The 22,589-nt window shown below is 40.0% G+C and overlaps 1 protein-coding gene across 1 annotated transcript in view; it reads right to left on the reverse strand.

Annotated features, from left to right (window-relative positions):
* Positions 1-22,589, reverse strand: part of IQCE (IQ motif containing E) — a 2,620,731-nt gene that overhangs the window by 970,511 nt on the left and 1,627,631 nt on the right. The window contains exon 17 of the mRNA XM_044089561.1: positions 1,456-1,479. Within this exon, the coding sequence (XP_043945496.1) occupies positions 1,456-1,479 (24 nt within the window). The remainder of the gene's footprint in view (positions 1-1,455; positions 1,480-22,589) is intronic.

Genomic DNA, 22,589 nt, shown 5'->3' on the forward strand with positions numbered 1-22,589 from the left:
AAACACCAAAGAGTCACATTTGATACCTAAGCAAAAAATATATATGGTAGCAGGATAAAGGTTGGTAAAACAAAAATAAGAATAAAATAAATGAAGAAATACCAAACCAACAGGCTAAAATCCAGGAACTTCAATAGATGTATCCGAAACAGTGGTAAGCACTTTCACGGTGACCACACCACTTCATCAGACAACATTAACTAAGAAATACAAGTCTTTTATACAAAGTGTAACCAATAAAAAGCCATTAATTATGACGTCATCAAAAAGTTACAATTTTTTTTAAAAAGAACGCATACTGCAGAAAACACATTCATATATCATGAATAAAAACAGCAAACATATTGCACTTATAAAAATATATATATATAAAAAACATATTATTTATGTCTAAGTCTATGTCCTTTCAGGAAGGGTTTCAGTGAAAAAAAAAACATTTAGACCAGGTTTTTTTTCTGCATTCAACAATAAAATCCGCTTCTGTTCTATAGTTTTACCTCCTCTCAAATTAGTGTCTAAAACTCGCAATACAAAGAACCTAAATGAGTGCGCAGTACCATGGCTCATAATATGTGCTGCTAAGGCATTACTATCTTTTTTATTCTTTGTCTCTCTGATGTTCAAGGGCCCTATCCTTAAAGGGTCTATTTGTCTTGCCAACATAAAATGCATGACATAGCTGACAGAAAGAAAAATATACAAGGTTACACATTTTGCAGTCAGCATAAAAATCAACATTAATTGTGAATCTTAAAACTGGGTGTGTGTATGACTGACAGGTAAAAATAAATTTATAGGCTGAACAACTTCTGCAAGGAAAAGTACCAATCCTGTCAGATAATGGGTTATAAGCCATGGTACTGCACACTCATTTAGGTTCTTTGTATTGCAAGTTTTAGACACTAATTTAAGAGGAGGTGATTTTAAAAACCACATTGAAACTATAGAACAGAAGCCTGTTGGTTTGGTATTTCTTCATTTATTTTATTACATTTGATAGCTAATTTGCTCACAGTATTTAAAAAACTGAAAAAATATAACATACTCTACCCAATAAAAGTAAATTAAAATGATAATGAAGTACTTGGAAACAGAAACCACAATGAACAGTTTCAAAATGGTGACCAAAATGTCATGGGCATGTGCTAGATAATGCTAAAGGACCAGCACTGAGAGACCTACATTTGCCCCTTGTAAAGAAATCTATGAGTGCTTGAAAACTGTCTGGGTAACTGGCACTGGTTACTACTATAAGAATCTTCTCACTGAGAAAAATCGTCCATGCCCTCTCCAACCTTACCCTTGTGACTCTAAGATACTCCAGGATCTGTAAACTTTATTGATTAACATTAGGAATGAAATTTACCAGTTTGGCCTGCTTTGATAATAACATTAATCTTTATGGTCCTGTCTTACTTTCTAGGTCATAGATTCAAAAGGAAAATGTCTGCTTACCTTATCCAAGCTGGAGTCCTCTTTCTAGAAAGATAAAATGAAAAGAAGTACATGAGTTTTGCAAGTAATGTTGTGGAGAAATAAAATGCTCATTTTTATTCTTGGTGACAACATAATTCATGTATTATGCAGATAATATTTACTATGTAATATAAATTTCAGCCAGTGAAATAGAATAGCTGTCATTTTTCTAGAAAGGACATCACAGTTCTAACAATCCAGTTATGCATCCATTGCATGGCTCTTCAAAATGTACAAGAATTTTCAAAGAAATCCTGTCAATTGCCCCTTAATGAAATATTTCACAATTCTTCATTCTGCAGCAGAAAGTATGATGTTCCTCTGCTTGTCTACCCAGGTTATCTGTTGATTTCTCTGATGCCAAGTCATAAAATCAATGAATTCCATTTTAAAAACAGTTGCTACAGAAACATCATGCTACTAATATCTTTTCTGCTCTCCCAAATACCACTCAAGTGGAACAGCACTACAGCTTACTGTCTACAATGCCCATTACACTGAGAAGCCCCAGCTACTCCTTACAAGTAATTTCAGATGTAGAGATTCTGAATGTAAACTCCTGGGTCAATCAAATGTACTTTGAAACAAAATAAAATACTCCAAAAACGTTCTTTGATGAGTGCTTTCATTTTACTTGTAAAAAGTTCTTCAGATAAGTTCAACCTTTACAAACTTCTTATATACCCTGGTCTTGTCAAATGACCTCAAGCCTCCTATCTCACGCAACAGATTTAAAGTGACAACACCTTAGTTACATGCAAAAACAATATTAAATGTAAAACATACTTAAAAGCAATTTTCTAAACCTTTTTATATGTAAAACAATCTTAAATCTTAAAATATCCCTTGTATAAAAATCCCTCATTGTGACACAGATTTTATAACAATTATAACACATCCACAATGTTTATCTTTGCAGTGCCTTTATTTTTAATAAACAGCTTATGGAAGTTTGTTCATTTAAGTCTTGCCATATACTAGCATTTAAAGTCAATTGTCAGTAAAGTTCTCTTTTCTCCAGTATAGTGGCCAGGGCCCTCCGTGTTTATTATTAAGATTCTCTGTAATGACAAACTTCAAATGATGGCCAGGGTGAGCTTTTAGATGTTTAACCAGAGCATTATTTTCATTTTTTCTCTTTTTTTTTGTACCAAATAGTCGTCAAACGTTGAATACAATTTTCTAAAGAACCTAAAGCATTTGTACCTTTCACCACAACAAAAGAATTAGAGTATATTTGTGTTAATTTGCTTGCTTTACTGCTGTTTACAAACCTACTGAAAAATGTACCTATCTGTAGCATGACACTGAATTTGTGTTCTCATCTAGAAATTCTTAGTGGACCTAGTTGAAAAATGTTTTTAATCAATGTCTGTATGTCTTGTAAATTGTCTTTTTGGAGCTTTTCTCCCCGAACCTCCACTGAAAATGGACATGTATCCAGATGGACTATCCCGGTTAATAAATGTAAAATAAAATAAATAAATCATATATATACGTTCATATATATATATAGTCTTTCAATTTCCACTTCGTTTTTCCGATATAGTATCCTGAACATTCTTGGTATAAATCAGTATATACAACTCCCTGTGTCTGACAGTTGAGTGTGCCATGAATATGAACTGCATAATCTTTTATTTTAAAATGGTTACAGTCGTGTGTGTATTGCAAGAAGAGCATCTTCCACATTTACTCATTCTATTGGGGCTGTTATTATTCTGTCTAGTATCAAAGGCTTCAACAGTGTTATTTAAATTGTGACCCTTTTTATATACTATGTGTAGTCTGGGTCCAATTTTTTTCTAGGAATTCATTGTTCTCTCCCAGAATCTGCTAATTCTTTTTAATGGTATTTTTAATGACATAACTGTCAGTACTGAAAATAATTTATAAAAAGAGTTCCCAAAGTTTTGGCCCTCAGAATTGTTCAAAGCTGTACTATCACAATAATGTGTAGTAGCTGTTATATTTTGTTCATCTCCACTTTTATCTACCTGTATTACTGTTTTCAGATGTATGTTTGCTTGCAGGCCTTCTGACTTCTTTGAAGACAAAACCTTCCAGCTGCTCATAATAACTAATGGCAATTTAGGTCTGATTGAGAAAAATCAGACAGGGTTTGGGACTGTCGTCAAATGACAGCCAGCTGTCCTTCTCTAGGGAACAACATTTAGTGATGGAAGATGTGAAACATATGTGTGCTTGTTTCATGTCATGCAATAAACATCTGTCATGTCCCATCCCCTGTCTTAGAACTGTCACTGCACTTTGTGGTGGTTGTACCTCCACCAGGGATTTGAACAGATTGTCAGGAGCCCTACACAGTCTCCATCAAGGCAGGAAAGTTAGCCTAATCCTATTCTACTTAGGAAAACCTTCTGGTAGCCTGGGCTCATTCTTCACACTGAGTCATCAAAGGCAGAAATTAATGTCCTGCCTCATTGCATAGATCCAGGCAAGATAATGGAATTTCTGAATTTTGCAACCTTTGGGCAAATCACAACACAGTTGCTAGCAGACCTTTAGTGGTCTATTATCTCTTTGCATTATGAGTATAAAAGGAAGGACTCATTTAAACAAAATACTTTTATTACTGACTGAATTTTTGTGATCTTTATTAGTGAACTTTGCATGGTTTCTATTATATGGAGAATAAATTAAGGAGGAGAATGGAAAAAGGCATCTTAATTACTCTAATAGCATCACTCTTCAAAATGAAAGATAAGTGTTGTTGAATTTACATGATGTTGGTTGCACTACTATGGTGCAGTAAATACAAGAGAACGCCATTTATGATCTTTTGACAATTTTCTGGTGAGCAAAGGGACCCTATCTACAGAAGTCTTCTCCTCCTATAATAATGGTCCTGGACAGAGGTCTTCAGCTGTTTCAATGAGACTGCCTTCTTGCCTTTGGTCTGCCCACAATCATTGAAGATCTATTCATAAATGGATGGAGCCACTCTCACTCCATTCTTTTCTGCTGAACAAGCACAATTAAAATGAGTAAGGGAGTGAGCCATCACACTGTATAGCACATCAGAAATTATATGAAAGAGAACCGAAATAGCACAGACCCCCAAAAAAAGGAAAAGATGGACAGCAGTTTCCCTGTTGAGTAAGATATTCCTGAAGACATGCAGTTATGTATTTGCATCATAACTATTCCATCTTTTTTCAGATACTCTCAGTCAATAGGACTGTCTCTTGGGGAATAGGAAATGAAGTGTACCCATATGGGTATTAGTTAAACTAACTACAGCAATCTGTGTATTTATGTATTTAATTTACATACTAACTTCTTGGTGGTCCGAAAGACCATTTTCACCTAATCTTCAAGTATGATGTAACATGCAGAATAAGAAGTAAAGCATTTTGCAACAAAGATTGTCACATTAGAAAACATCATGTCAGCAAAAGGGTACTCACATTGTAACACTTACATAACAGGACAGAGAGCAATAAGTAAAGTACAGTTGTGCAAGTAAACTTACTATAACAGTTGGTCTTTGAAGAGATCACTAGTGCTGTAGCCTAAGCCGTATGGGTTATATCAATCCAACGATATGACAACTGGCAGCCATCTCAATCTTCAAGGCACCTTCCACACACCCTAACCACTGAAGGGTTTGAGGACAGCCATATAAAGTCAGCGGCTAAAATGATAACATACCTCTCAACTGTCCAGATTTTCACAGAATGTCCAGATTTTTGGCTCATATTTTAAGTCCGTTCCCTATAAAATTTGAGGTTTTCTGGCAAATCACTGAGGATAAAATTTACTAAATAATAACATAAATTTGACTTTCATGCTGCATACCCTTCAGAAAATACATGTTGGTGAAAATTTTGTTATTCTAACAACCTTCTAAGTTTATAACAGCAATATTTAAAATCGGTCCCCATTTGTGGGCCCCACTTATTTTTGGCTCTGCCTAGATTTTTGTGCTAACAGACTTAGACATATGGACAATAAACCTTCAGAGCTTTCTTGCCTCAAAGTAAGGGAGACTACAGTCTCTAGTATTAGGTATATTTCAGGCAAAAAGAAAATAAATAAAACACATACATATATACATATATATATATATATATATATATATATATATATATATATAGATCCATGTCAGAAGATCGAAGTTTCAGAAAGATGAACTTCATACAGTTGAGACCATAAGATTTAATTTCCAAAACATCGAACAAGATAAGACAAAACAACAAAAATCTATGTTTTTGCAGGGGGGCTACAATCCCAAGACCCCATGCATGAAATAAGCCCTGACCTTACTGCCTAGAACTGACTTTTTAGTATGCAAATAACAGAGTACAAAAGCATGAGACAAACATTTGAGAACTGTCTGTTTTGACATTGATTGTCCCTTCTGCTTACCTTCATAGAAAATAAACAGTTGATCCAAAATTCTAAAGGTCTTACTCTTACCAAGATAGTATCTGACTTGCCTATGAACATACAGAATATGTAAAATCTTTTCTCCTTTATTTTTTGGATCTGGAAAAAAGACAACGAGATGAAAAGCTTAATCCAGTGTAAACTCTAATACCACATTAGACATAAATAATGGATTTATTCTCAGAGATACCATATCCTTATGAAAAATGAGATAAAGTTAACTTACTGTGGACAGCTTGTAACTCAGATACTCTTCCTGCAGAGGTCAGAAGAATGTGTAGTACTGCTTTTCAAGTTAAGAACTTCAGTTCTGCCTGGTGAGCTAGTTAAAATGGAAGAAGTGCAAGTTTCCCTACAACAAAACCAAGATCACAAAAAGAAGCCATCTGTCTTATAGGCGGACAAATATGAAGAACCCTTTCAAAAACTGATTGATTTGAGGCTTTGTAGAAAGGTGTGTGGGGGGGTCTAACAGCAGACAAGCATAGAAGACCAAGGGATAACTCTTGATAGAAGAATAAGAAAGGCCAGTGGATAATAACTCACACAAATAGTGAAGAATCAGAGGCTTCTGGACCTTAAAAGGGTTGTGGGTTTTAGTTTAGCATCAACAAAATATCTTTTCCACTTACACATACATTTTTCTAGTAGTACGTTTCCTGGCTCCTTTAATGCATAAATTAATTGCACATACTCAGAAAACAGATGCCTAAAAGATATTACAACATTATAATCCAGGCAGTCAACTGAAGAACTTTTAGGTTAGGGTGTACTATACACCTACTGTCTTGTGTTAGTAAGTCCATTCTGTGAAGAAGTCTAAGGTAACTGCCACTGACTATTTCCAATAAAACGGGAAAACTTAGTTACCTGGGCCAGAAGAAAGTTACTGCCATTATCTTTGGGGATGCTGTCTGAAGCTTTAGAATGAGCCTTGAAATCAGCGGAAAGGGTGGAAAGGTATTAGGGAACATTTCCACCCATGGGAATGAGATGGCATTTATCTTCCAGGTGTGAATCCTGGAACAGAATTTCTTTAGCTGTCTGTTGTAAATGGAAACAAACAGATCTGTTTGAGGAGCATCACACAGTGGGATCACTGGTTTCAGTTTCCATTTGTGAGGATCTGTCCTGGTCTTGTTTAGCTTGTATGGGATAATGTTTTGCTCTAATGAAATGTAAGTAGTCTGAATGGAAAGACTTGAGCTGGGTTGTTAGTTTCCCAACTATCATAATCAGTCTGCAAACAGGATAATGAGAAGTTATGTACCTACCATAACGTTCCATGTTAGTTGTCTTCTCTCGCCTTCTTTCTTGCTTGATGGGTTCGGAGCCGATCCTCGGCTCCGACTCGGCACTTTGCTAAGCTCGAGAGTCACTTTTACCAGATCGAGGCAGCCCCATATCCCATGATGCAAGGCAGTAAGTACCCAGATCTCGTTTGGTACCTATAGGCAATAACACCTAGCACAAAAAACTTCCCAGAAGGAAAGAAAAGCAAAAAGCCTAAAGGATGGGCTATAAGAAAGACCAGACAACTAGCTGGTCTTAAGAAGCAATCTTCCATATAGGGAGAAAAAAAGGTCTGTCCAGGCCAGGGGGCAGGAGGGAGGGTCGCAAGAAAGAAGGCGAGAGAAGACAACTAACATGGAACGTTATGGTAGGTACATAACTTCTCAATGTTAAGTTGTCAATCTCGCCTTCATTCTTGCTTGATGGGACCGCGTCCCTAGCACCTCTATCCTGGGTGGCTCACTGGAACAGACTCTTGAGAACTGTAGAGCCAAAACTGGCTCTATCCCTAGAGGCCAAATCCAATTTGTAATGAGAAACAAAGGTATGAGGAGTGGCCCAAGTGGCTGCTGCACAAATAGTGTCTAATGGAAGTCTAGCTTGAAAAGCTGTGGAAGTGGCTAAGCTTCTGGTTTAATGCGCTTTCGGTTTTGAGCACAGCTGTTTTCCCCTGAGCTGATAGATTTCGGAGATGGTGGAAGAAAGCCATCTAGATAAGGTCACTTTGGAGACAGGAAGGCCTTTCTTATTTTCAGCATAAGAAAGAAAGAGCTGATCGGATTTCCTGAATTGTTTTGTTCTGTCCAAATAATATCTGAGTTGGCGGTGAACATCAAGATAATGTAATTTTTGTTCCGATCTGTTTGAGTAATTAGGGAAAAATACAGGGAGGTCAACAGATTGGTTCAAATTATTTTTCGAGGCCACCTTAGGCAAAAAGGTTGGATTAGTTCTTAAGGATACCCTGTCTTTGTGGAAGACCAAATAAGGGGGACGAACAGAGAGAGCATGAAGTTCTGACACTCTCCTTGCCGAGGTAATAGCAACAAGGAAGAGTGTTTTCCATGAAAGAAACTTCAGGGAACATGAAACAGATGGCTCGAAGGGAGGAAGAATTAAGGATGTCAGCACCAGATTTAGGTCCCATTAAGGAGGAGGACTCCTGACTGGAGGTTTAAGGAGAAAAATTCCCTTTAGAAAGGCTCTACAAAGCCTGTGGGACATAATGTTGTGATCTGCAAACCCGACATGAAAGTTCGAAATAGCGGCCAACTGAACTTTGACCGTGGAATATGAAGAGCCCGAGTGAAAGATTTCCGCTAAGAAATCCAAAACTGCATGAACAGGGGCAGTAAAGGGATCTATATTTTTAGCCCTTGCCCAACAACAGAAGCGTTTCCACTTGCTGGTATAAATCCTTCTAGTAGAGGATTTAAGGGAAGCCACTATGATATCCTTAACAGGATTAGAGATCATAGGAAGCCTGGCTAAGGAAGGAAGTGGAGCAACCAAGCTGTGAGGTTGAGAGAAGGAATAGACCGATGCAGCTGACCCAATTGGTGAATCAGAAGGTCTGGCACTGGGTCCAGATGCCAAGGCTGCACCAATAGGTGACGATGGAGGAACGGGAACCAAATCTGTCGAGGCCAATAGGGAGCAATGAGAATCATTTTGGCTCTCAAAAAGGTGGCTTTCTGGAGTACTTGTGGAATCAACGGAAAGGGAGGAAAGGCATAAAGAAGTCCCTGGGGCCAATCCTGGGTTAGAGCATCTCTGGGGGGATAGCCTGGCAGTGGGAAGAGAGAAAAGAAGTCTGGGCATTTGCTGTTTTGGGGAGTAGCAAAAAGATCGCAACATGGGCGGCCCCATTCTAGAAAAATCTCCTCCACTATAGATTGTTTGAGAGACCACTCGTGAGGCATGAGAATAGCTCTGCTCAATCTGTCCGCCAGAATGTTGGTTTTCCCAGGGACATGCGTTGCTACCAGAAACCGATGAGAGGAGATCGCCCTTTGCCAAAGTCTGAGAGCTTCTCGACACAAGGGGTAGGACTTGGTTCCGCCCTGTTTGTTGATATACCATACTACAGATATGTTGTCTGTGTGAACTGCAATTGTTCCCAAGGGAAGAAAGTCGTTGAGGGCTTGCAACGTCAAAAGCACTGCTCTCATCTCTAGGACATTTATGTGCAGGTGGTATTCGAACGGTTGCCACGTCCCATGAACCATCCTGCCCTGATAATGACCTCCCCACCCGATCAGGGAGGCGTCCATAGTGACTGTGGCTACCGGGGCCGGGGATACAAAGGGTCTGCCTTGATGAATCTGGGGAGAAGAAATCCACCATGATAGATGATTCTTGCAAATTTGTGTCACCAGGATTTGGTGACGCATGGGAAGTTGTTGGTAAGACCACTGGGTGAACAACATCCATTGAAGAAGACGCATGTAGAAGCGGGCCAAGGGAAGAAGGGTAATGGCCGCAGCCATGAGGCCCAACACCTTCAGAACCATTCTGGCCTGCACCTTTTCGCTGGCAAGGATGATCCGCACGTGAGTTTGGATATCTGAGATTCTTTGGTCTGTGAGGGTTGCTGACATCCGAACAGTGTTTAAGTTTGCGCCTATGAAAGTAATAGACTGGCAGGGCAATAAGGAGGATTTTTCGTAGTTGATCGAAATTCCTAATTGAGTGCAGAGATTTAGGGTGTAATCCCTGGCTTGGAGAAGTTGATGCCTGGTGGTGGCTGAAAGGAGCCAGTCGTCGAGATACGGAAACACCTGGAATCTTTGACGTCTCAGGTGAGCCGTGACCACTGACATACATTTGGTGAACACTCTGGGGGCTGTAGTGAGACCAAAGGGCAGGGCTCTGAATTGAAAATGACTGGACCCCAGCCGAAAGCGGAGAAACCTTCTGGAGCGTCTGTGAATTTTTATGTGATAGTACGCGTCCTGAAGGTCTATTGAGCACATCCAGTTGTCCTTGTCTAGGAAGGGCAAAATTGATTGAAGTGTGACCATTCGAAATCTTGTCTTTCTCACAGACTTGTTGAGTCTGCTGAGATTCAATATTGGTCTCCAGTCTCCCGTCTTTTTGGGGACCAAAAAGAATCTTGAGTAGATTCCGGGCTCTGAATGGTCTGTTGTAACTGGCTGAATGGCTCTTTTTTGTAGAAGCTTTGATACTTCTAACTTTGCAATTACCCTTAGACCGGGTGGCACATCTGGAAGGGAATTTTTGTGAGAGAAAGGACTTTCCTCGAAAGGAATCTTGTAACCCTCGGATATGATCGACTGTACCCATCTGTCTTGAGAGAGGGAACGCCAGGCTTCTGGGTACAGCGATAGTCTTCCCCCGACTGCCTCCAAGGATGGACAGCCGGGCAACATCTCAGGGATGCTGGAAGGGCTTGTCAGAGAGAGGCTCTTTGCTTCCCTGGTTTTGTGGACCCCCTCTGCCTCTAGAGCGGCATCTGTTATTATTACCCCCTCTGCCTCTAGGGGTAAACTGACCACGTGCATCTGGCGTGACTCCCTGGGATTTACGGAACCACATTTTTCCGCCCTTCTGACCCTTGGGGTAAGGTCTAGAGGGGGTAGAAAAACGGACCCCTACGGCAGAAAGAGTCTTGCCGTCCTGCTCAAACCTGGTCAATGTATCCTTCACTTGAGGGCCAAACAATGCTGACCCATCAAAGGGAGAATTCGTGAAGGACGCCTTAAAGGGATCTGCAAAATTACAGAGCCGCATCCAGGATTGACGTCTAAGAGCCACTCCTGTACCTGTGGCTCTACTCGCTCCATCTGCTGCATACGAGATCAGTCGCATGGAGGAGTTAGCTATAGAATTAAGGATTCTTAACTGAGAAGCAATCTTTTCTTGAGCCACTGCAGCCGTAGGATCCTGCACTACTTCACCTAGTTCTTTAAGGATGTCCCTTTGGAGTCTGGTGAAGTGACATAAATAGTTCAGCGAACGCATGGCAAAGGTCGCTGAGGAGAACATCCGCTTACCATACCTATCCATGGTCCTAGAATCCTTATTAGGAGGATGGACTGGTACGGAAGGATCTGCAAGTTCCTTCTTAGTGGCAGCCGCCACCACCATGGCATCAACAGGGACACCTTTTGTAAGGAATTGCTTTTCAGAAGGGGCTGTAATAAATTTAGACGGCCTCCTATGAACTGGCTCTACAGAATCAGGAGCAGCCCAAGCCTTTCGAGCAATAACCTCCATAAGGGGGTCAAAAGGTGGAGACACCCAGGAGGTGGAGGGTCGAGATCCAAACGCCTCTAGGTATACCGACTCATCCTCGGAGGGATTTATGGAGGGCCAGTTTCCCCTCTGTTTTAGGAGTTCTAGGATGTCTGAAAAGGAGACATCCTCAGAGGGGGATCTTGGGGATCCCTCCGACTCATCTAAATCGGTATCTGAAGTGGTAGACTCAGGGGAGTCCAGGTGTTTCCTCTTACAAGTCCTCTTGTGCGGAGGATGGAGAATCCTCGGAAGAGGGGGTTCTTCCCAGTGGGGAAACCTGAGGCGGTGGATCTCTAGGTCCGGGAGCAAGAGAGATGGAAGAGATATCGACAGGCACTGTAGAGGGAGGAGCTAAGGGAATAGACTGCTGACTGAGCCCAGTGGCCAGCACACTCTTCATCACCTCGAAGGCCCCCCTCCCAGGGAGATCCGAGAGAACCCGTTCCGAAGAAACTGGGACTCCCGGGCCCACCGAAAGGGAAGGCTCCGAGGCAGATGTCAGAGCCGAGCTCACCAAGGCCGAAGCTCCAAGGGGAAGAGCGGGGTCGGACAAGGGTCCGATGCCACTCACCCCCTCGGAGGAGACCAGGGAAGCCCGACCACCGAATCCCTCCAAGGAAGGTCTCGAGGAGGAGATAAGAGTAGATGCTGAGGGTGCAGAAGGGGGGGGGGGGTATCTGCCCCTCAGCCATATCCGTAACTATTCCCGTAGACCCCAGCTCCAAACTCTGTTGTAGAGTCGAAGGAGGAACTTGAAGGGGGTGTGGACTAATAGTCGTCTGTTGAGACGGACTATGAAGCATCTGGGCCAGTGCCTGTGATTTTAATAATCCGCTTACCACCCTCTCTAAATCATGGTCAGATAACCTGGACGACCTAGATGATCGGCTCCGATGGCTCCGTTCTGAAAGAAGAGGTGAGGCTGGAGCCGACAGAATCGGTTCCAAAGAGGGGGACCTGGACCTCTTCCTCGAAGGAACCATTGGAGCCGGCAAACCCACTGATCCAGTCGGAGCCGATAACTTTTCGGCTCCGAGAGAAGATCTAGATGCATCGGCTCCAGTCAGAGCCGATGCAGGCATCGAAATAGCGGTGTCGGAGCCGGTCGGAGCCGACACCGAAGCCTGGGCCACATGGTGGTCGGAGCCAGTATTCGGAACTGACACCAAAGTGACCATAGAAGTATCGGCACTGATAGCCATCAGTGCTGAAGATTTAGCCAAGGTCGGATCGGCTCCAGCCAGAGCCGATCTCGACTCCGACAAAGTCGGAGCCAAGGCCGAAGGCTTTGGAACAGAAACCTGGGCCTTAGACTTGGAAGGCTTTCCTGGAGCCGATTTGGCCGGGGAGCCCTCCGGTTTAAGGGGTCCCCTTAAAATGAGTTTGTTTCTCCTTTCCTGCAGGACTCTCTGGCTAAAAGAGTGACATATTGCACAGGAGTCCTGCAGGTGGAGAGGTCCCAGGCAGTATAAACAAGAAGTGTGACCATCTGTCAGAGACATTTTCTGACAGCACGAGTCACACTTCTTAAAGCCTGAGACCCTCTGCTCTTTGGACATAGTGGATACAAAAACAGTACACACACAGTCCCAAACAAACAATTAAAATTAAAGTATACGCAGTAAAAACCTCACACACACACACACACACCCTGACAGGGGGGGGGGGGAATGGGAGGGAAGGAAGGCCTGACTAAAAAAATTAAGGAGGAAGGATAATTTTAGTCAAAAAGGGGCTTACAACTAACTAAAAATGAAGGATTTCTAAGAAAAAAAAGTTTTAAAGTGAAAAAGGGGCTAATAGCAGTTTAAATTTAAACACTTACCAGGAGCTGGTAAAAGGAGGACCTCATCAGCGAAGCGGCAAACGAGATCTGGGTACTTACCGCCTTGCATCATGGGATATGGGGCTGCCTCGAGCTGGTAAAAGTGACTCTCGAGCTTAGCAAAGTGCCGAGTCGGAGCCGAGGATCGGCTCCAAACCCATCAAGCAAGAATGAAGACGAGATTGACAACTTAACATCATCTGATTCCCACCACCATTTTTCTAAGTACCATATCACTGTGATGTTGTCAGTGATTACTAGCAGTTATCCTGGAGTCCAGACATGATTAAAATATTTGATGGTATTGATTATTGCAATACTTTCTTTGACACTTATCTGTTTCATTCTGCCCTGTTTATTCCACAGGCCCCTGAACCTTCACCCCCTTAAGTACAGCTTTCCAAGCAAAGTCTGAGGCATCTGTGATTACTGACTGAATAAGACCTAGAAGGGTGAGGGAAGACCTGCACTGAGAGATAACTGGTATGCACCAAAGTACCCCCGTCTGACAAATCCCAACACTGGAATCTAAAAAGAAAGCAGGTGATGGTGTTGGGTCCAAACAGACCCAAGGAACCAATACATTTTTCTCATGTGAAATATGGCTAGAGGAATCATGTAAATTGTAGAGGCCAAGAAACCCAGAATCCTGATATAGTCTCTGGCTGAGTTCAGAGATTGGCTGGAGAAAGCCAGAAAATGTTCCTTGTAAAGATCTAGTTTGTCCTGTGGAAGAGAAGCCCTAATAAGGGATGTATCCAGTGGGCATCCCACAAATAATATTCCACCAAGAAGGAATGAGAGATTTCTGCAAGTTTATCTGGAACCACAGATTAAGAAGGTGGTCCTTTACTCAGGCCAGGGATTCCTAACATTTTGAAAAAACAGTCTGCAAATATAAAGTAGTCATCATAATATGGAAAAATGTGAATGCCTTGAAATGGGATATCACTGGTACCAGACACTTTGTAAATACTGTTGCAGCTTTATACAGCCCCAGGGGGAAGTTAGAGAATTAAAATTGTAAGCCAGACACATCCAAATTTTAAGAAACGTCTACTAAAGTCTTTCAGAAATGGAATGTGATGATAAGCATCTTTTAAATCTAGAGTTCTGAAAACTGAGATGTGGGCTAAGGGTAAAAGAGACTGAAAGAAAAGCATCTTGAACTTTTGGACTTTGATGTAAAGGTTTAGAAAAGAAAGGTCTAGGACTGCTTTCCAAGTTCTTTATTTGATTGGTACCAGAAAGTTTCTTGAATAAAATCTCTTCCCTGTTTTTTGCTGAGGAACTGTTTCTAAGTACCCTGAGTGATGACATTTGTTCAGGACTGAATTGGAGGCCTGGAGAAAACACAGATATTTTGGTTTGAAGGATAAGAAGAGTTCCTCTGAAAAAGAAGAAGGGGCTCCCACTGCCAAATGCAACCTTTCTGAATGATACTCAGAACCCGTTTGTTTGAGGTTATTTGATGCTGCTGAGGAAAATAAAGACCCAGGCTTTGGGAAAAATGTAAAGGGTTGCTAGGGTGGGAAGAAGAAAACACCTAAAGGGATACATAGTCAGTCTGCCTTTTTGGACTGTCATTGTTTATGGAAGGACCCCCTTCCTTTTTTGAACTTCCTTGTGATAGCTATTTGAAAGAATTCTACTTGCCTGTACCTTGCTGAGAATTTGTTTGGCTCCCTATAAAAGGATCCTGACTCGGAAATAAAGTTTCCATTAAAGTTTTAAAAGAAGGGTTGAAAAATCTATATAACTGCTTAATTAACTTTCATCTTTCATTAAAAATTTTAAGGACCTCAGCAGAAAAGTAGCCAAACAATACCTCTCTGTCTTGGGGAGAAATCAAAATCTCAGCTTCTCAGATATATTGTAGTTCTTCACATCAGATGTTTTCCATAGCACTACTGTCTTATTTAAATCAAGGGAAAGTCATGTTTATACTGTCATTCAAATAATTATGGGGAGACTGCTGGTATGTGAGTGTGCTGTCAGATGAATTAATTACCAGCTTTTTGTTATTTATGCCAGTACAAAGTTTAAGGATAAAACATGTTCCTGCAAGTAAAGGACTCTTTATACACTAGGTTACTTATAATACATACTGGGTATTTTAACGATGTCCTAAAGCATAACAAAAGGAGGAGGGAAGACTCTATTAAGTGTTAAGATTATGGATGGCATGATGGCCACTACTAAAATGCACTTGGGACAGAGAAGAAATAGAATATAGGAAGGGGAGTTTTCTTGAACAAAAATTGTTATGTTATTTACAGTCCACAGCTGTATGAAACAAAGTGATATGGAGGTCATATATTTTCAGACTGTACAGCTTTATGTTCAAAATTTGAGGAAAGCATGACATCTGCTTCCCTAGGAAAGAGAGCTTAGTACATGGGGTGATGTTTTGTGTTGCGAGTTTTTTGGTTGTTGAGTGGATTATTTATGCAACATTCTTCAATGGGGTTTTTATGAGTCTTTGATGTTGGCATGGTTAATAACTGAATTAAAGTTTTAAGGGGTGTTTAGAGAATTCCATAATGTATGGGATGGGTGTAACAGATATATGTATAAAGAATGGTGTTCTAGTTATGATGATGCATTACAGATGGTTTTATTAACACATGACAAGACATTTATGCCATAAATATGGATGGAGATCAGGGAGATCTTGAAACAGCAGCCTTACACAGATCATGAAAAAAATGAAGTTGTATCCCCCTATTTACTACATAAAATTAGATGTAATGAAGCTACCATTTGGTCTGTCCAGAATCCAATAGAACAGAGGGTTATAGATATGCAAGGGATATGACAGTCATATTAAGGTTATGGCAGTTGGTACACAGAAATGTTTGGTATGAAAGTATTATGGACAGGTTCTATAGGGTACCCACAAGGGATATGTTACCAAGCTCTACAGTGAAAATTTACTGGAAAGGCAGAAGATATTTGCTCTTGTGGTGGAATGTACTGATTTGCTTTGGAGACTATGTTTGGGTAATTTGCCAGTTAAAGCACTTACAAAGAATATATAGAAGTCTGAAAGATTATGTCAGGTATCATTTTAACATGCACAAAAGTTAAAGAATTTTGGGATGACTTTTTTTTAAGATGGAGTCATATTTCATTCTCACATTTGACAACAGAGGTGGTTTTGTATATTTTTTAAAAACAGGAGAGATTGTGTTGCTGTAGATAAAACAATTTTGCACATTTGTGGCACTTACGGAATGAAGTGCAGAACTTTTGTATGTCATAATTTAAAAAGAGAAATTGGAATTTGGTACTTATGGAATGAAAGAAGTGCAGAACTCCTATATAAGAAAGTTTGGGAAGAGAATTTTATATTGAAAATGTGTTACACTGATTATGAATAAAGGGGTGGGGTGACTGAAGGTTTTTCTCTTCAAGTATCTTTATGCTGCAATATATTTCTATTTTTATATGTGTAAATGTGTATAAACATATGTGTTTTACATATTTGATGACTTCTGTAAATAAACATGACACCTAGTCCTTCTGACAGGTGTTGTGGAATCTTCTACATGTACATGAGCTACCAACAACTCAGATGGGACATTGGTTTAACATTTCATTGGAAAGATGACACACATCTGAGTACATCATACCAAATACTCTACTGTAGTATAAGTAATGGAGAATAAATCCAATCATCCAAGGTGGGATCAGAACCCACAGCCTTCAGATCTTCTAGCAACAAAGGACAGTGTGATATCTACTGAGTCTACTTCCTAAGAAAAAAGCTGGATAGTCAAGAAGAAATACAGATAGAGGCAGAAGACAGCTTGCAAAGGTCCTTCCAGGTGAAGGAGACTGCTTCATTTTCAAGAATGTATCCATCAGACCTTGACATGACTGGCCAAACAGAACTTTCACCAATGAAATAAGCATCCGTGATAAATTATCCGAGATCTTCCTTAATAGTGAACAGCCTCATCCAGGTCATCCTGCCCATGACCTTTCCTGAGTCTGTTGCCATACCATGAAGATCTTGTAGAAGCCATTTCTAGATCCTATAAATAACATCATATCCACATCTTCCTTGAGCCCAGACATAGAGAGGAAGAAATGCCTTTCTGTGACTGATTCACTAAAGAGGACTAGACAATGGTGAGACAAACAGCTGAGGTCTCTAAACCCTAACGTGGCAGACTCTTGCCTACCCTCCCCAAGGTTGAATGCATAGACCCCTTTTGTCTGGTGGCAAGGGGATGAAAACTAAAGTTACATACGTACCATAATTATAGATCTGTGTTGTCTATTTCCATCCTTTCTCAGCTGATGAGTCTCAGATTCGACTTGTTTCCAGACATAGGATTCCAATCTCAGGTCTATGCCCTTACCCATAATCCCCTCCTATCCTCAACATTACCTCAGATAGCAAAAGATGCAGTCCATCAAGAAGCAACAAGGCAAAACAAAACCAGGCTCTCTTCATAAAATTAACAAGTTTTATTGAGTAAAACAACCATAAGAGCTTTTGCAATGGTAAAACTGCTTCTTCAGATCTATAAAAACAACTCTTGCCTTCAAAATTATATAGGAAAGCATGCATCAAGAAAATTAATTGCCTCTTAAAGAAACAGAACTTTACAACACACCTTCCTTCTTAAAACTATAAGAATTACTCATCTACAAACAAACAAACATATTTGGCATCATATAAGAACTATTCATATAATTTCATCCTACTTTAGGAGTGGACGTGCTTTTAACATGGTTATTACTGGAACCTTATCATTGAGGGCTGATCCAGTCTCAGCTCTGAGCCGAATTATATTCTTACTCTCTAGGAATTCAGTCATATTACATATATCACAACCTCTCAAATTCTCTTCCATTTTACCTATCACTAAAAATTTAAACCTACATACTGGGGAAGTTTCCAAAACATGTTTAGCAAGAGCATTCTTTTTTGTGCCAATCCTAATGCTACACAAATGCTCATGTGCACAATCCTTCAAACGCCTATCTATCTTTCCTACATAACATTTCTTGCATGTAACACAGTACGATAAATAAACTATATGGGTAATGTTACATGTAGCATCAATATTAAACTTATAAACCCTATCCGGATCTGGATGTAAAAACTCTCTTGAACTATCTATGTACTCACAATAATTACAACTTTGACATAGTCTAGTAGTAAACCTATTAACATTCTTTTTATATTTAATATACTTAGATCCTACAAGATGCTTTGGATGGCACAACATCTGCTTCAAAGACTTACTCTTCTTATATACAAAACCTGGGGCCTCCCATACTATGTTCTTCAATTCTGAACTTATAGTCATGATGCCACAGTGTTTCCTAATGATGTTAACAATACCCATGGAGCTTTTGGAAAATGTCACTGGTACTCCACATTTAATGTCACTAAAATGCTTGTTTCTAGGATAGGAGGGTTGATGAAAAATATGGTATACTCTCATCTCTCCTACTCCTAGCCACACTAACCAGTGAATGATGTACTTTACATTTATTGTACCCTCTTGCAACAAATCTCTCCCCTAAACTGACAATGTCTTTCATAAAGTTATCATCACTTGCATTTGCTTGAAATATCCTCAAACGTTGTCCCTTCACGATATTATTAAAAATGTGATGTGGATGCATACTACTGTGATGTAGATAAGTATTAAAGTATCAGTTGTCCCATCTTGTTCTACCTTAATTAAAACATCCAGATAACTAATTTTCTTATCTGAAAAGTTTGCTACAAACTTCAAAAAAGTTGTACCATTGTTGATGTAATCAATGAAGTTCAACAACTTATCTCTGGTCCCATAGGTTCATAGGTAGGTACTAGGCTATCGGTCCAAGGGCCTACGTAAGCCTAGCCAACAAGGTTCCCTGGCTTATGCCACCCAAGAAAGTTATTTGCCTGTGCTACTGTCAAGCACAGACACAGAAGGGGTGTATTTCCTATTTCCCATCCACTCATCAAGATTTTTCTTGAAGAGTGCTAATGAAGAACTTTGCTTGACATAGATGGGTAGCCTGTTCCAGAGTATGGGAAGTCTCTGGGACAGGAATCTATCCCCCCAGCATGTCTTGTTTACTGTGGTGACAAGGTGTAGGTCCCTAGAGCGTGTAGTTTGAAGGGATTGGGATTTCGTTAGGTGTGGCATGCCCAACAGCTCTGGGTTTGACACAGCTTTATATGTTAGGCAGAGATCACCTTGGAGTAGGTGAGATGCTTGATCCCAAATCAAAAATAAATCATTTACAAACCTCCTGTAGAATACATGTGCACCCAATGAACTTTTAAGGGCATACTCTAATTCCCAAACCGGCATGATGAGATTGGCGTAGCTATTGGCACATGACGTTCCCATAGCTATGCCATCTCTTTGCAGATAATTCTTATTTAACAAAAAACATTATTATATAATATCAGTTCAACCAGTGAGCAAACCAAATTAACCTTTTCCATAGTAAAACAATTCATATTGTCCAAAAACTTCTTCATACACTCTAATCCTATACTATTTGGTATGAGAGTAAAAAGTGATTGAACATCTAAGTAACAAAATACCACTCATCCATCTTAAAAATAGCATGTGTAAAATCATAAAATTCATATAAAAACTGTCTAGGGTCCTGTAAAATATGATTATTATGTTCAATGAGAGGTGTCAAATTCCTTTCAACAAAAATCGACATTGCTTCAGTACACCCCTTGTGGCCTGCTACAATTGGTCTCAATGGCAGAAACATAGGGTCTTTGTGTACCTTAGGCAGGCCCTGTATGGCTGGTATTGTAGGATTATCCACATACAAAAGAATCATACAACTGTTTATCTATTAATTTAGCTGAAAGTAGAAACCTTCTCTTTACTGCTTCATTCAGATTACGTACTTCGAAAAGTCTTTGTGTCTGCTATTAAGACCAATAGTAACAGGCCAAAAGTGGTGTAATGAAGCAATGTCAATTTTTGTTGAAAGGAATTTGAGGTCTCTCACTGAATATAATAATCACATTTTACAGGACTCTAGTCAGTTTTTACATGTTTTTTTATGATTTTACACATGCTATTTTAAGATGGATGAGTGGTATTTTGTTATTTTAGATGCTTAGTCACCTGCCATATGACATGAAGAATCATTTATCATCACTCAGCATTGGGGTACAATGCCAAGCACTGCACAAATGTTGACGAAAACAACTGAAGTGTATTTTATGGGTCATCTCTGGCCATGTGTATTGTATGTGATTCTAGTTTTTGACCAGGTTAAATGTGTGAAAAAGGGATTGATAATACAGTGGTGAAAATGGAGGGCAAGCAAAGAGTAGGAGACAGGAGGAGAATAAAGGAATGTGCAGGATGGTGTTGGGAGAGCACCATGGTTATCGACTTCTTTACAACATAAATGTAATCTTGCAGTAAGAATTTGATTAATTTGGACAGCCATCACATCACGGCTTGGTGAAAACAACAGAATGATGTTGTATGGCTAACTGGACCAAATCAAGTGTGTCAAGCAGAAACACAGGCAAAGTAGAAAGCTATGAATGGGATGTACTTTTTTGTTGGTATGTTGCCTTTTTTGTAGAGAGAGAGAGAGAGGGGACTATTGAGGAAGTTGTTTAGGAATAGGAGGGTTAGGTTAGGTTAACTAGTAGGTGCAGACATACAGGACATACAAGACAGGCAGGGATGGTGATGCACACAAAAGGATGGGAGACACCATCATTAGCAATAGGTAGAGGACAGAGGAGGAGCATCTGCATCCATTTTGTGCACTTTGAGAATCTAGTCCTCAGCCTCAGAACTGTCATCACTGTCACCTGTTGCAGACCCCTGGGCCAGTGTGGAACATGGCATTGATTTTGCAGTTTGATGTAGGACCTTTTCTACTCTACCAGTTTGGGCACTGAGGCCTCTCTCCATGATGCTCTCCACCTGCCCTGATAGCTCCCGATGGGTGACAAAACTGCTACCTCCAGTACTACTCCAGGTGGCTGTAGCAGGGGTACCTGACAAAGTTGCAGCAGGTGAGTGGAGGAGTTGTGGAGGCAATGCTGATAGGTTGTGACCTAGATATGGTGGGTATCTGTGCTGCCTGTGATGGTGCCACCACAGCCACCTATGGAGGTATGGCAGGCCAAACCCCAGTGGTTGGTCTAACTCCCTGTGCTTATGGTTATTTGTGTTGCAAGAGCAATGTTTCCACACAGAAGAAAAAAAGAGTTATAAGGTAGAGGGAGAGAAAAACATAGATAATAACATCAATCCCATGCCACATTATTATTTCAATGCATAAGCAAATATAAAACATAACTGTGTTCACCTTTGCTACATCCAGATATGATGTGAAGGCATTAATATGTCATTAAATAAATCTATCTCATCGCTATTACAAATAATATGGAAACAGTTATTTGACTATGGCTTACTGAATAGATGCATTCCAGCTGAGTAAATCCAGTTGCAAAAATGGAATGTTGAATGTCATTTAAAATCACTCTAAATAATTACACAAGAGTTACTGGAGCAGGCATGTATGCTTGATATAAATATTAGGTACGGCTACTCAAGCTCATATGGACTGATGTCCTGGAAAGTATGTTCTGGCTTGCATTAATGCCTGATGCATACTTACTCCATGCCTCTCTGAAGTGAGCCAGTCTGTGCCTTTCTATTTTGGTCAACTGCTTCAGCTGCTGTACAGAACAGAAAGCAGATTGTAAGAACAGGGTTTGCACAAATATAGTTTTGTCAGAATAAATCTGATATAAATATAGTATTCTCTTATGACAAGTCTAAAAATGCAGTCATGTTAAAGTAGGCCTATATTTTCATTTATATTTTACATTTTGCAAGCAGTTTCAGTAAGTGCAGTTTCAATAGAATGGAATGTTTCTGTTAATGAAAAAAATGAGCTCAGTGAAATAACCTTCAGGCCAGAGCATTGATAAGAATGAGACATATTACCAGTGTGCTGAAAATCTGGTACAAAAACAGATCTTGTTTAGATGGAATTATGCTTGGGAAACAAGGTTAAAGAGGCTTCTAGCAATTATAGGAAATTTACAGGGATTTATTATTATTAAAGATACTTTTCAGACAGAGCTCATTTGAGATACTCATAAGATTCAGTATAGACGTTCAGTACAGATTCTCAGAAGGAGTACAGAAGTTTGTTTTAAGTATTCAGAAGACTTGAGTATAGATATTCAGAAGTCAGTAAAAGCCCAGAAACTACAGAAAACAGTACAGGTTGTCTTAATTCTGCCATTACAGAGAAAAGGAAGAATCCTAAATTAATACACATAGTTGTTGAA

This window comes from Protopterus annectens, chromosome 12.part0 (assembly GCF_019279795.1).
Source record: "Protopterus annectens isolate FY-2018-M chromosome 12.part0, PAN1.0, whole genome shotgun sequence".
Classification (NCBI taxonomy): Eukaryota; Metazoa; Chordata; order Ceratodontiformes; family Protopteridae; genus Protopterus; species Protopterus annectens.